The 13923-nt window shown below is 43.1% G+C and overlaps 1 protein-coding gene across 1 annotated transcript in view; it reads left to right on the forward strand.

Annotated features, from left to right (window-relative positions):
• The first annotated feature begins 4759 nt into the window (after nt 1-4759).
• Nucleotides 4760-13923, forward strand: part of adgra2 (adhesion G protein-coupled receptor A2) — a 49327-nt gene continuing 40163 nt past the window's right edge. Inside the window, exon 1 of the mRNA XM_008419047.3 lies at nt 4760-5888. Coding sequence (XP_008417269.2) covers nt 5587-5888 — 302 coding nt within the window. The 5' untranslated portion in view covers nt 4760-5586. The remainder of the gene's footprint in view (nt 5889-13923) is intronic.

A 13923-nucleotide genomic window follows, 5' to 3' on the forward strand; every position in this document is an offset into this window, starting at 1 on the left:
GTAAAGTAAAAGTGATGGAGAAGTTATTCAAGAGCCATCAGCATTTTTGACGTGCGGTCAGGAGACTCTCCAGATCCTAATCCCAATGATACAATGATAACCTGTGGTCTTTATATATATATATGTGTGTGTGTATGTATAAAGTGGATGGATCAGATGGTAACAAATTACAAATTATTTTGAGCTTTAAGGATTCAAGCTAGAAGTTGATATTCTACAAGCAAGAAAACACAAACATGATTCAAAAAGTCGATTTTACGTACCTCGTCCGACCCCCCCCCCCCAACTACCCTTTTAAAGAGTGGCGAGAGCTGAACTACTGGGAGTCTCTGTTGCTCTTTTCTATATAATGCCACTAGATGTCGCAGTGTTACCAAACACAAAGTTTCCTGGCTGGAAGTGTCTTTTGTTTATTCGCTGGAAGAAACACAATACTGTACTATACCTCATCTCACTTGGTCTGTTGCTCTGATTGTGCAGAGAAAAGTTTCATACGTTTTGATTATTTCCTCTCAACCATCTGATCTGGGGGGACAATAGGGAAATCCTGTCCCTCTGGAGGAATCGCAGATCATGCCTCTTATGAACTGCCATCTCTAATATTTGTCATCCAAATCAAACATTAGCATAGTTTGTCTTTTTGCACTTCCAAGCCTCGCTACGTTTCACCTCTCTCTCTTGCTCTCTCTCTCTTTCCGTCTCTCTCCCAGTGTTCTCTGCTTTCCCCATTCTTCACCTGGGATGGAGTCCAGATGTGGAACAGAGAAAGGAGAGATTGCTTGCTTAGCTATAGAGGGCGAAGGGGGGTGGAGGCTGCAGAGAAAATGTTGGAACGACATTAAAGTTTGTCTGGATACCATTAAGTACAATTTGATGTAATGTGCAGTTTGGGACGCAAAGTTTAAAATGGAAACTGTGCTCTCCAGATGAGAGAGATTTGGGCCTTGTGGGGCTGGAGGGGGGTGTTGCACTCGAAGCCTTATTTAACAGCTTGGATAAACACCCCTCTGTTTCATTACAGAACAGGCGCCCATCTACTCCTTGTGCTTTCTTTTAGTAACCACGCTGGCTGTCTGAGCCTGCTCCAGAGTACAGTATCGCATACAGGAATAACAAACCAGGGGTCTGCTGCAGGGGTCAGAGCACAGTGCACTATTATATACTGCCAGGCCGCTTGCATGACTGGGGAACCTGTAGTTTGAATGTGTCGGTGAACACACGTCAAGCCCAATTGCAAGAAGTAACCTTTTCAAAAGTTTCCCTCCTGCACCGCCTCGTATTTTGAAACGCTCTCCAGATTTGAATCACCACAGCCTCTGTCCTCCCAGGCCTCTCGTATATCAAAAAGTATTTTTAAAACAGAAGTAACCTACTGTATTTTCGGAACTTTTTGTGCACGCAGCTAAAAAAAAAATGAAATAAAAATAAAGCTGAACCGCAGACCAAAGTGAAAGATAAAGTAAGTGGAGCTCAATTTTGGAAAAAAAAATTTCAACAAAAAGATTGAGGTTTGGGAAAATTATTTTTTCTTTCAGAGTAGACCCGGGGTTAAATCAAAGTATTCGCTTGTGCAAACACATTCGGAGGATCTGGAAGCCCATATATTTCACTACTCTTACAACATAAACAACATATGGTATGCAAAGAACAACACTCTCAATCTCAGTCAACTTTGAAACATTTATGTTTAGTTACAGCTTGACATGTTTGAAGTGGACAAAAACCCATTTGTATTCAGAGCCAGCAGGGTTTCACTGCATTAGCTTTTTGTTGCTGTGGCGATTGCTACAAAACGGGCCGGCATTAAAGTGCATTGTTACTATGATGAGCCTACTGTTTATGACATCCAGTAAGGAGCAAAGCAATGAGGGTATAACGATACGTTTTCTAGAAAACATTCTAGGTGAGCTTGGTGGAAGAAAAGATAAAATATGCGTCTTCCTCTTTCACCTGGGTATAAATGTAATGCATCGTTGGTCCCACGCTTCAAAATGGGAAAGACAAGACAATATGTCACTTAAGGAAGGTAGATGTCTGATCTTCAAAAATCAGAAATGGGCAACAATAAAAATATTTACTGAACCAAATTGGCCATTAGTGAGAATCAGGGTAACTACACCAAAGTTTAAAACAACTAGAGCTAAGACAAGCGATACTCAGGTTTATTTTACCAACACATGCAGGGATGAGGAAAAACAAATCTCCAAAGCAAGGTGGACTGGTGCAACATCTTGGGGTCATTATGTCATCGGCAACCATTCGGGTATATTCACACTGACCGATTTGGCAAACATAAAACACTACTTAGTTGAAGTAGATTTGCGATGCAACAGTTTTTTGTAATTACCCCCCCCTTCCTCACCGAAGGTGATATGAACCTTTTTAAGCCATGTGCCGTCTTCAATAAGGTGGTTTGAAACTAAATTTTGTACTTCATTAAAATACTTAAATTGAACGAGGGGCTGCAGCGTACCTCGGGGTCCACCGTGGTCAGACCACCAGCCCATCACAGCTCCCACCAATTAACCTAACATGCAAGTTTTTGGACTGTAGGAGGAAGTTGAACCAACGCAGGCACAAGGGGAACATGCAAAGTCAGATTCTTTCTTTTTCTTTTTCACTACATGTGTGGTAACACCAGACAGTCTAGGAAAAATGACATAAAATCAATCTTCATCCATAAAAATCTCCTCAGCCCCCTGTACTAAAACCCCATTAGAAACGCGCAGAGTGAACTGGGAGACCCGAGAAGTGGACGATCAGTGGAAAACGAAACGATTTGCTGTCTGTGTGCTCCAACACTGTAAAATGAACAGCCTTGCCAACAAACACTTATCACCAGCGTTATTGCAGCTCCGTCTTTGTTCATTTTCACGCTTGCAGTGCTCTATTTGATCATAAGTCTTTTTCCAGGAACAATATAGAATTTAGTGAAGTGCAGCCTATCTATAAAAGTCTTTGCTTCCTCTGGTTCCCGCCGATTGAATGGACAGTCTTTGATCTACTCCGGCACACAATACACCAGAGGCGTTCAGCATTCATTCATAACTTCACTTTGCTCCTCCAGCCCAGACACACATTGAAGGCAAGACCTTCCTGTGTTGTACATGGAGGCAGCTAATTCAAAACAATAGTATTCCCTGTTCTTTATTGAGGAAATTTTGATTTTGCCGAAGGCTACTTGTCGTTATATTAGTTCCCCAGCATGACATCACGGTTTAACTGTAAAGTTATTTATACTTTAGTTATCTTGAAATAAAAGAAAACTGATGAGACGCTCAGTTTTCTTCATCCTGCCTGTTAGCTAGTCTATTTTATTTATGATATAGTTATTTCAACTATTAAAGGCTCAATATATTTGCTTATCTTTAATACCTGTCAATTATTCAATAAAAGTTAAATATGCTATCCATACTATAAACTAATAATTACACACTATGTGATACAATTTTACTCTTATTTCTGGTAATTTTATTATTTCTGGTACCTTCTCAGAAAATCTGACTATTCATAAGACCAATAAAAAAGTTCTACTTGGCCGAGAGCATATAGTGATTGTACTGTACCGCACATTTACTCAAGACGTTACCATGGTTGCTTGTACACCAGGAGATCTGCCTGTGGTTTTACTGAGGTGTTAAAAAATCCCAGGTTGCTTTGATAACAGCCTGCAACTTATGTCTGCTAAATCTCGTATTCCTCTTCGCTCACCCCTCATTATATCGGCCTTCCTGCCAGCATGGACAGGTGCCAACTCTTGAAGGAAAACAAAATCAGCATCTCCAAAAAGATTCTTATAAGGAAGGAGGAAACAGTCTGAATTGTTGTGACTGCACTGAGTTTGGATTTGATAAAGTACAGTGGACCAGCAGCAGTAAATGACATGCCACCCCAAATCATCGCCGCCTGTGGAAACTTCACCGTGCAGCTCAATAGACGTAAACTCGGTTCCTCTCCAGTCTGCCTCCCGACTCTGGAATTTTGATTTGGAAATAAAATGTGAAATTCACTTTCATCTTATCAGTCATCCTTGATAAGACTTTTGGATCAGGAATGACCGAGGACCATTAATGTATAAAACTGAAGCCCATGTCATAGATGTGTTGGTGCGTTCAGCTCTTGGAGAATTGACTCCAGCTGCAGTCCACCTTCTGTATCTCCTCAAACACTCACACGATCTTTACTTCAAAACTCCTTTCAAGGCTGTGGTTATAGCTGTTTGCTTGTGCAACATTTCCTACCACATTTTTGTCCATCCACTCGACTTTCCACTCGGATGTGGCTCTCTGTGAACAGTCAGCTTCTTTGGGAAGTAACCTTTGTGAGGGTGTCAGTGTCTTCTGGACTGTTTGGGATTAGCCAGGGCCATTCAAAGCCTGTAACATAACACAACATAACAATTTTGAATTAGAAAGGATTTTCTCTTATTGATATTGTAATTCTCTGAAAATACGTTTTGGGCTTTCATTACCCGTAACTCCGTAAATTAACCGTAATAGACTGTGGTAGCATATTTCTGTAACATGAGTTCAAATGATTGAACTGTTTGTTTTTCAAGCAGCCATATCATGTACTGTAACTGTGGGGAGGCAGAGCACAAAACACCTCTATGTAATTACTGTAGAGCGCAAAAACACAAAATAATAATAATTTTTTTTTTTTTGTAAAATTGTCTGAGGTGTTATAGGAAGTAGCCCCCTAAAATAATCATCCAATCAGGGCCTCATTCAGCGTTGGGTCGGGTCTGGGTCTGTGTGAAGTGATTTCTGGTGGAATGACCCTGATCCGGATGCGCTAGGACCGCGGGGACGAGAGCGCAGACGGGGAAGGAATGGGCGCACTTTGGGTAGCATACCCTCAACTGAGTGGATTTTGAGACTGACAGAGGCGTACAGGCAAAACCCCGCTTTATTTTGGGGAATCAGACGGGAGCAGATGAGGAACAAACTCCTTTCTTGTCCGACTTCATTCCGCCCCCCACCCTCCCGTTTAAATTCAGTTTAAATTCTGTGCGTGAGAGTGCGGGGGACCACCCGGGAATCGAGGAAAAAGCCGAGGAAAACTTTGAAAAGAATCATCGGAACAAGACAGTAAAGTCAATTTACTCATCTCTTCTTTAGAAATAGTCGCGACTCGGAAAGAATGTGCGTGAGTTCTGCGGTAAATCTCCGCAGCGCGTGGATTGACTTCCAGAGGGCAAGATAACGGTAATTTGGACACTCCCGTGAATCCTGAAAAAAAGAGTAAATCTACTTTCTGGGTTAATCAAACCCAAGTTTTCCAGGACCCAGAAAGCCATCGCTGGTGTAACAGCTGTAAACCACCGGATGGACTCTTGTCCTTTGGATTTAATAACCTTTTGGAGCAAAGGGGAGCCGTGCGCCCAGGCTGCTGCCATGACATAACGGGACATTTGGGAAATCAGCGCCTCTGATATTTCTGGAATGACCGGATGAGATGGGAGTTCACTGTTGAGCGAAATACTTTCCCCCTTCATTCATTTATTTAACTCCCGTGAGCTCGGCGTGCCTCTTCACTCTTCCTTTTCATAAACTCCAACCGAGATCTTCATGGTGGAGATATGGGATGACTGGAGGCGGGGGTGCAGCTGAGGTGAGATCCAGGCGAAGGACAATGGTTGCGCCCGCAGCTGGCATCCCTCTGCTGCCGGGGCGTCTGGTGCTGATGCTGCTCCTGCTGTCCGCCTCCGGAGCGGGACTCGTCCAGGTTTGCCCCGGGCCGCTCGCCTCCACCAGCGGGTGCAGCTGCGCGGAGGATCGCCCCAAGGCGCACGGCGCTCAATCTGTGGGCAGGAGGGTGAGCTGCAGCAAGGAGGAGCTGGTTGAACTTCCGGACTTCAGTTTGTTCCCCAACAGGACCGTCACTCTGTAAGTAGAAACATTAACTTCTGAACACACTCGTGTGCATCCCGTCCTTTCAGACTGCTTGAGCAAAGCGTGTCGAGCACGTCTCCACGAAAAAGGCGTTTTCAAGGATTAGCACTATTGACTTAAAAGTTCCCATACGCAGACTTGCACTTCCCGTTCAAAATTATTACTTCTCCGCAAAATTAATCAGTTTCTTTTTTTTTTTTTTTGTTAAAACCCACAAAAAAATATGCGACATACATTTATATGAACCCCCTTTACTCAGATCCCCTCAAAAGCAACTCAGTGCAACATTCAGAAGCTGCAGGCTAGTAAATTTCTCTCATAGAGAAATATGGCTCAATCCATCATCTGATTAATGTGAAGAAAAGGACAAAACCGTACTAGAACATGATTGCCCATCAGCAGGACAAGGAGAGCATTAATCAGAGAAGGTGGCTCTGGGATGGCTGCAGAGCGTCACAACTCAGGTGGGGGTTGAGTTGTGACCCCCACCTGAGTTGACAGGCCATGCACTCCACAAGTTGGACCTCAATGAAAGCAGAAGGAAGCCATTGTTGAAAGACAGTTTGCTACAAACCATGTGGGCCACATAGTAAACATAGCACAGGGTCCAGATGAGAGTCAAATGTAATTTGCTTGACCTGCATGCAAAACACTTTGAGTAGCAGAAAACTGGCACTGCTTATCAGCCTGAACACACCCTCCAACACTGTGAAACATGGTGGTGGCAGCATCATGCTTTTGCTTAGCAGGGACAGGAAAGCTGCTCAAAGGTTTTGCTGGTTACCTGAAGCTAGAGGGAGCTACATGCTACTTTAGGGGCTACAGGTGAAAACTAGCCTTTATGGCTAACTAGGGCAGATTATTTGATGTGCATTGTCTTTTTTTTCCCCTCAAATAAACAAACGACAATAAATACAGGGCATTCCTGGAAGAAAATCTTTTGGAGGATCAAAAAAACTTGAAACTCGGGTAGAGATTCACCTTCAACAAGCCGGGAAAACATACAATCAGAGCTACGATGGAAGTATTTACATCAAATACGATCCATCCAATGTTCAGACCTAAAGCCAATGGTGACTTTGTGAAAATTCTTAGAGAATATTTTCCTTTTACTTCACAATCAAGAGTTTCTTTGCGTTGCTCTAAATTCAATGCCAATGAAATATGCTGACGTTTGAGGTTGTAATGTAAAAAAAACAATAAAAACAAACTGACAACGTTCAAGAGGTACGAATACTTTTGCAAGGCGCCGTACTTGGATCGCCTCCATGTTGTTAGTTTGCACTGCACCGAGAACCCTGAAGCTGTTGTTGAACTTGTAAGGTCAGACGTCTCCATCTTGATCCACTCTCACGTCGAAGTGAAGGGATGCGTCTCTGTGAAGCATTAAGAAGCTCTGTGACCATCATGGGGTCCAGCCTCTTTGACACAACTCTGTCACTTTAAATTTGCCTCAGCCAAGGCCCCTCCGCTTTTCAGCCCTCCACCTCCACAACACGGTCCAACTGACTCTTAGCTGCAAAAAAAAAAAAAAAAAAACCAACAAAAAACATGAATAAACAGAAACACATTCAGAGCGTTTTATATCAGAATCTGCGCTTGAACCGGTGACCCGGCTCTCACGTCAAAGGCAGCAACACACCCTGCCTCTCCGTCTCCTTCTGAGAGCGGGAACGGCGCTGGTTCTAAGTTCGATATTTTTAATTACGAGGCGCTTCATTGTGTGGTCTTTTTTGGAGCGAACTTAAAAGCGCCTCAACACGGGCCAAAACACACAATCATTCTTGATAGATTGCTGATCTGTCCGTGACACATTTTTCAGGGGGTGGTGGGGGTGGTGGTGGTGTTTTGGTCCGTCGCAATGCAGAACTTTCTTCACAGCTGCTCAGAGTTTCTTCAGATGTAGCTCATTCCCACATTATTTGCGCTTTCTGCCTCACCGTCACCACGTCTCAATGTTGGTGTTGGTAACTATGTTTTTGTTTTGTTCTGAAATCCATAAAAATTTTCAACAAGATTTTATTTTATTTATTTTTTGTGGCAAAGGTGAGACGCACCTTTGCGTTGTTTTTGGTCACCAATAGTTTCAGCGTCGAAAGTCCCCTGGATGCAATTTCTGCTCGTTTGTTTTTTTGTTGAATCAGGCACATTGACCTTAACTGAGGCAAGTAATGCCTTTGTTCCTTAAGACGTTGTTCTTGGAGTAATTTTAGTGAGCCATTACCTCCTGGAAACGTTCACCACCTGCTCCCAGGTGTATGTAATGGCTCTCGCTGTGGTTCGCCAGCATCCCAAAGTCTTAGAAGTAACTGCTTAACTCTTTCTAAACCGATTAATATTAACAACTGTATGTCACATTCGTTTGACTTTTTTTTCACTGAGCAAAATTTATTTATTTTTTGTACTTATTTGGGATCTTTTAGCCTACTTTATGCTGTCAGACAATTTATGATTTCACAGTGTTTACCTTAGTATTTGAGATCTTGCGTGTTTTGACATTCGTTTTACCTTTCATATGAACATTGGTGTGATGACCGGAAGCATTCACCTGTGACAAAATAGAAAAAGACAAAAAGAAAAAAACGTAATAGGAATCCACGAGAGAGTTAATTATATTTCACTGCAGCAAGCATATGAGGTAAAGAATGAAGACGATGAGCCAGCCACCAGGCCATTTATAGGGCCTTGTGTTTTTGCTTAATAAAGGCAAGACAAACATCTGTCGAACACATTGCTGAAAAGTGGAGGCCGAAAAGGCTCGGCTGGCAGTGATAGAGGTGATTGAAGATAATCTTCTGTTCCCGCACCTACTAATTCTGCTCGGGTTGTTTTTGTGCGGCCACTTGGCGTTCTGTTCTGTGGCACGTTTACAAGGCGCAAACAATCCGGGGCGCCATTTTTGTTACCTTGCCCGAGAATCGCGGCGTCTGGAAAGTTTTTGTTTTTCCCGATGCATTCAGACATTAGCTCCAGATGTGGAATGTTGGGAACTCTCGTTGATGTTCGTGTTATTCCTGACATTCCTCAGGCTGCTCAGAGCCTGCAGACAGTATCCCAGGTGCGGCGGGGGAGCGCTCGCTGCTGCCCCGGTTCGGCGAACGCCTCTCTCTCCCTCTCCTGGAGATACGCTCTCTTTCCAAGTGGAGCAGGCGAGGACCGAAGGACACCCGGTCCTTGGCTTCCGGGGCCGGCTGCTTCGTGTAATGCACAACAGCTGGCCCCTGTGAACATTCCAGCTGAGGCCCCTCAGCATCATGGGAAATCCCAGAGGGGATTTGTTTATTAAAACTATTAGCTAGCTGTTTGTTGTTCCTGCCAGCCAAAAAGGAGCAACCCAGTTTTATCACCTCCTACTTTACAGAGCCTGGACTGCACTTTTAATAAAACTGCTTCTTGTTTTGTTGTTGTTGTTGTTTTGCAGAGTAATACTTATTCCTCTTTGAGAATACAGAACGTCGCCTCTACATTCCCTCATGAGCTCCTACTGTCCCCAATTTTCCTTTATCTGCAGCTCCCCAGCTTCTCTACTTTTCCCACCCCTTCTATCATGAGTTCATCCACATGCAGTAACTCTCAACCTAAATATTTAGTCGACTTGGTAGGAAACTGCCATGTCCAAACTTTTTCCAGATGTGAGCCTGCGCAGGCTTGTGTTTAGGCCTAATTATGCACGGCTGCAAAGGAGCCGGATCGCTGCGTCGGGAAAAGGGGGGAGTAGGAGGGGAAAAGAGGAGAAGGAAAAGGGAAAAGCAGATATAAGGGTGAGAGTGAAGAGAAATGTTCTGGGGTGAAAGTGGAAAAAAGAAGAAAAAAAAAGCTAGAGGTTGATAAGAGGTCGAGGAGGAGGAGAAAGTTCAACGTGAGGGGTAGGAGAAGTGGGAAAGAAGTAAAAAGGAGGGGAGTCAAAAAAAAAGAGGATGGAGGGATGGCGGGGAGAAGCTTGGCAGGCGGTTCAGAGGGATGTGCCCCTGGAGACTGAAAACTCCCCGGCCCCTGACTAACAGATCTGCAGCACTGGGGTGAAAGAGGAGAGGAGGAGGCAAGGCGCCTCTTGAAGCAACATAACTTTGCTTCCAAAGCGCCGCTTCACATCCAAATTATTTGTCTTTTGAGGAACGTGAAGGAAGGAACAGCATTCACAGCGGCTTGTAAAAGTAATCACACCCCATGAACTCCTACACGTTTTCTCGGATTGCCGCCACAAATTTCAATGTGTTTTGCTGGAATTTTACGCGACAAACCGACGCAAAGTAGCACTTGGGACTGAATGTGAAGTGGTTTTCTTCCTGGACTGTCCTGTATTTACCTCCATCTATCTTCCCATCTACTCTGACCAGCTCCCCCGTCCCCGGAGGAGAGAAAAACCCGACCCCACGGGATGCTGCTGCAACCGCAGGGTTTCACCACCACTGCGGTTCCTTCAGATTGATGTGCAGTGTTAGCTTTCTGCCACACTTAGCATTTTGCATTTAGGCCAAACAGTTCAAATTTGGGTCTGATCTGACTGTGGCACATTCTTCCACGTTTGTTGTGTCTCCACCGCGGCTTGTGGCGAATGTCTTGAGGCTTTGTTTGAACAGTACCTTTCTCATTGTCACAAAGCCATATTTTTGCTGGAATGCCAGCAGCTAATTATTGTCCTCTCAGCAGATTCTCTCACCTGAGCTGTAAAGCGCTGCAGCTCCCCTAGAGTTCCCAAAGGCCTCTCCGTCGATTCTCGCCTTTCAGTTTATAGAAACCGTCAAAGACTCGATGTCTTTTGCTGTTTGAACCAAGGACAATTTTCCTTTTTAGCAGAAACTTGTGGACTATCTTGGATTGCTATGTTACATAAGCTACAAGGTGTAAGAATACTTTATAAGGCAAAGGCACGGTGCTAATTTAATCATAAAAATATGTTTTCCTAGAGATAAATAGAGGTTTGATGCATTAGAGCCATTACTTAGAAATCACAACGGAAAAAGACTCTCTCAGTGCCCCATGGTAGCAGCTGTGTCTGTTTTAATGTTTTAATGGATAACAGACAAATGGAGAGAATGTACAGTGGCAGCTCATGTGTGAATGGGCTTGTGCTTCTTCCTGTGGCTTTTACCAAAGTCATAACCAAACTCCTCCCCGTGCATATTTCAGTTGTCATCGTCGCCAGTGACTGATAGCTTTGGCCCTGGTGAGTGCCAACCCTTACGAGTGGGCACAAATGCTCAGGGTGGAGGGGGGGGGGGTCACCGTGCCCTGTTCATTCAAGACAGCTGCAGTTGAAGCCCTGAATGAACATGAGTGTTGTCTGCCTGCCTCTACGGGATTGAGATGAAAATATCCTGGCAGCGCAGATATATTTTTACCGTCAACCACCGAGGCTGCAAAAGAACAGTTGTACATCACACTTCTGGCTGTTTCACGGCCCTGCACAAGTACTGATGACACTTGAACTTTCTTCACGTCTTGTGAGGCTTTAACCACAAAATCAATGAGTTATATTGGGATTTTGTGTGGTGGACTTACTAAATGAAATGCAGGAACTGTAAAGTGGAAGGCAAATAGTGTTTATTATTATTATTATTATTTTTTTTTTACAAATACAAATATAAAACAATGTTTCATGTATTTTTATTCAATACCCTTTATTCTGATGCTCTGACCCCTAAAGGAGCTGCAGAGATCTTCAGGTCAGGTTTGAGGACCTGTTGACTGGACAACTGCTTATTGTGCATTTCACAAATCCGGCTTTTAGAGTGGCGAGAAAAAAAGGAAAAAAAAAAACAAAATCCCCAGACTGGGAAAACAGCAACTGGCTGCAGATAACCAAATTTTTAACATATACTTCATTTTTTAAAATTTGTAGTTGAGAACACAGATACAATAATTTAATTGCTATTCAGTTATGACCTAATTATTGATCAACCGACTTGACCTGTAGTAAACAGTACTTCCATGAGTACTTTTTTGTTTTTTTATCTTGTCAGTTTTTTATCTTGCGTTCCTCTTATAGTCCAGGATCTTCCTGCAGGTTACCTGGTTATTTGAAATTAATCTTCAGCAACGTTGTGCATGGTTTTTTGTGTTTTATGTTTTTATTCGTTTTATCTCATTTGTCTCAGCGTTGTTAGTGGTAACCTGTCCAGATTGCACCTCGCCTCTGGCGTTAAGTTGAGTGCTCCTGCTACTTTAAACAGCATCACTAAGACAATATGTTGTGATAAAAGGCAGAACAAACATAAATATGCATTTGCGTTTTGCAGAATTCTTTTCTTTTAGAAATGTTAAATATGTTTGTCCTTTCTTCAGTTTTCGCTGATTTATTTTAACCTCATCTAAGTTAGGAGGTGTTTGTGGATGTACTGTATGTCATTTTTAAAGCTCGGGTTAAGCTGGCTTTTTTTAATTTTTTAAATTTTTTTTCAAATTCTCATCAGTCCAGTCTCCAAAATGTCGACATTTTACACCCCAGTATCTCTGTTGCGGCTAAACACCTCAGCTTCCACGACTATTAACTTTTGGTCAGATTCCCCCGAGGAAATATTGAAACAAAATGAGGCCATTGTTTGGCCAGCAAGTTATGATGACACATTATTACAGCAGAAAGTATCTAAAAGTTTAAGCAACAGAGAACGAGGGTTATGGCAGTGTGTGGAGCTTTGTTTATGTGGTGTCTTGTGAAACTATTCATGCCGCCTTAACGCTTCGATATTTTGTTACATTACGACCCCAAATGTTTTAGGAATAGGAGAACTGGTCAGACCCGATGGGAAGATGGATGGAGATAAACACAGGGCAATCTAGAAAGAAAGTAGAGGTTGCTGTAGAATAGCGAGGATGTTCACCTTCCAACAATCGCACTTTTTAGATTTTATTTGTGGAAGATTTTATTATATTTCTTCAACTTCTTTATTTAAGCCCTACTTCAGAACCCTCTAAAAATGCTTGTGACTAATAGTTCAAACACCAAACATATCTTAACACGCCATAATGTGCACAGTGGAAACTATCAGTATTAATGCAAAATCTGACACCTACAATCTTCCTTACTTATCTCCACTCACAGTCAGTCAGCGCCAAGGAAAATACACGACGGTTCTGAATTAGCTGCTTTGCAGATGACTGCTAATAGTGCGTCATGCATCATTGTGCCTTGGTACTTTAGCTTCCCAGCTGCATTTTCTTTTTAACATTTTAAATACAGTCATATAAAAAAATAAAATGTGTGAATAAGTAGGTTTTCATCAAATAAAATGGAGTCACAATCCAAAGATAAATCCGTGAGTAACATTGTCTAAGCACATTTCCACTGTACTTTCTGCCACATGAAATCCTAATAAAACAGCTTGAAATTTGTTCTTGTGGCACGTCAAAGTTTAAGGGATGTGAATAATTTTACAAAGCACTATAAATCTAATCTAATCACGTTTGTCTGTTTTTCTTTTTTTCCTCCCTGTGGTTGACCCTAATGTTTTCATTTTCTGGTTCTGCGTCTGATGAGTCCTCTGCATTCGTGTCACTTCAAAGCCCCCCTCCTTATTTACCACAGTGTGATTTAAAATCTGCAGCGCATCTCTGTGTGCATTTCAAAACCATTTTATCTTCTGAGTCACATTGCCGCTCGCTCTGCTGTGCCACTTGAGGAGCCTGCAGCTGCTCTCAAGGTTTATCCTTGATTCATGCGTGTTGAGATGGGAGGATGTTGACAAAATGTCCCAGGCCTTTCTTTCTTATCAGCGGGGAGAATTCCAATAGTGGGCAGAAAGCTGGAGCTCCTGCAGCGATCGGGTTTATTTTTGTGTGGAAAGGTGTTGAGAGGAAGGGGCAGCAGGCTCTCCTCTGCACATGTTAGGCGAAGCAGTGGTCAGCAATAAATCAAAAAGGCAAACAAAGGCCTGACACTGGATACTTGGAGCAGCACCTGCCAGTGCCACACAAACCCTGAAGTTTATTATGCCAGTGCAGGTCGTTGGAGGAAGACCACAGACGGTGGGACACCAGCGCACGCCGCCCCCAGCACCGGAGCTTCCTGCATATGTGGATGCCAAACGCA

Source organism: Poecilia reticulata, chromosome 9 (genome assembly GCF_904066995.2).
Source record: "Poecilia reticulata chromosome 9, P_reticulata-male-v2, whole genome shotgun sequence".
NCBI lineage: Eukaryota > Metazoa > Chordata > Actinopteri > Cyprinodontiformes > Poeciliidae > Poecilia > Poecilia reticulata.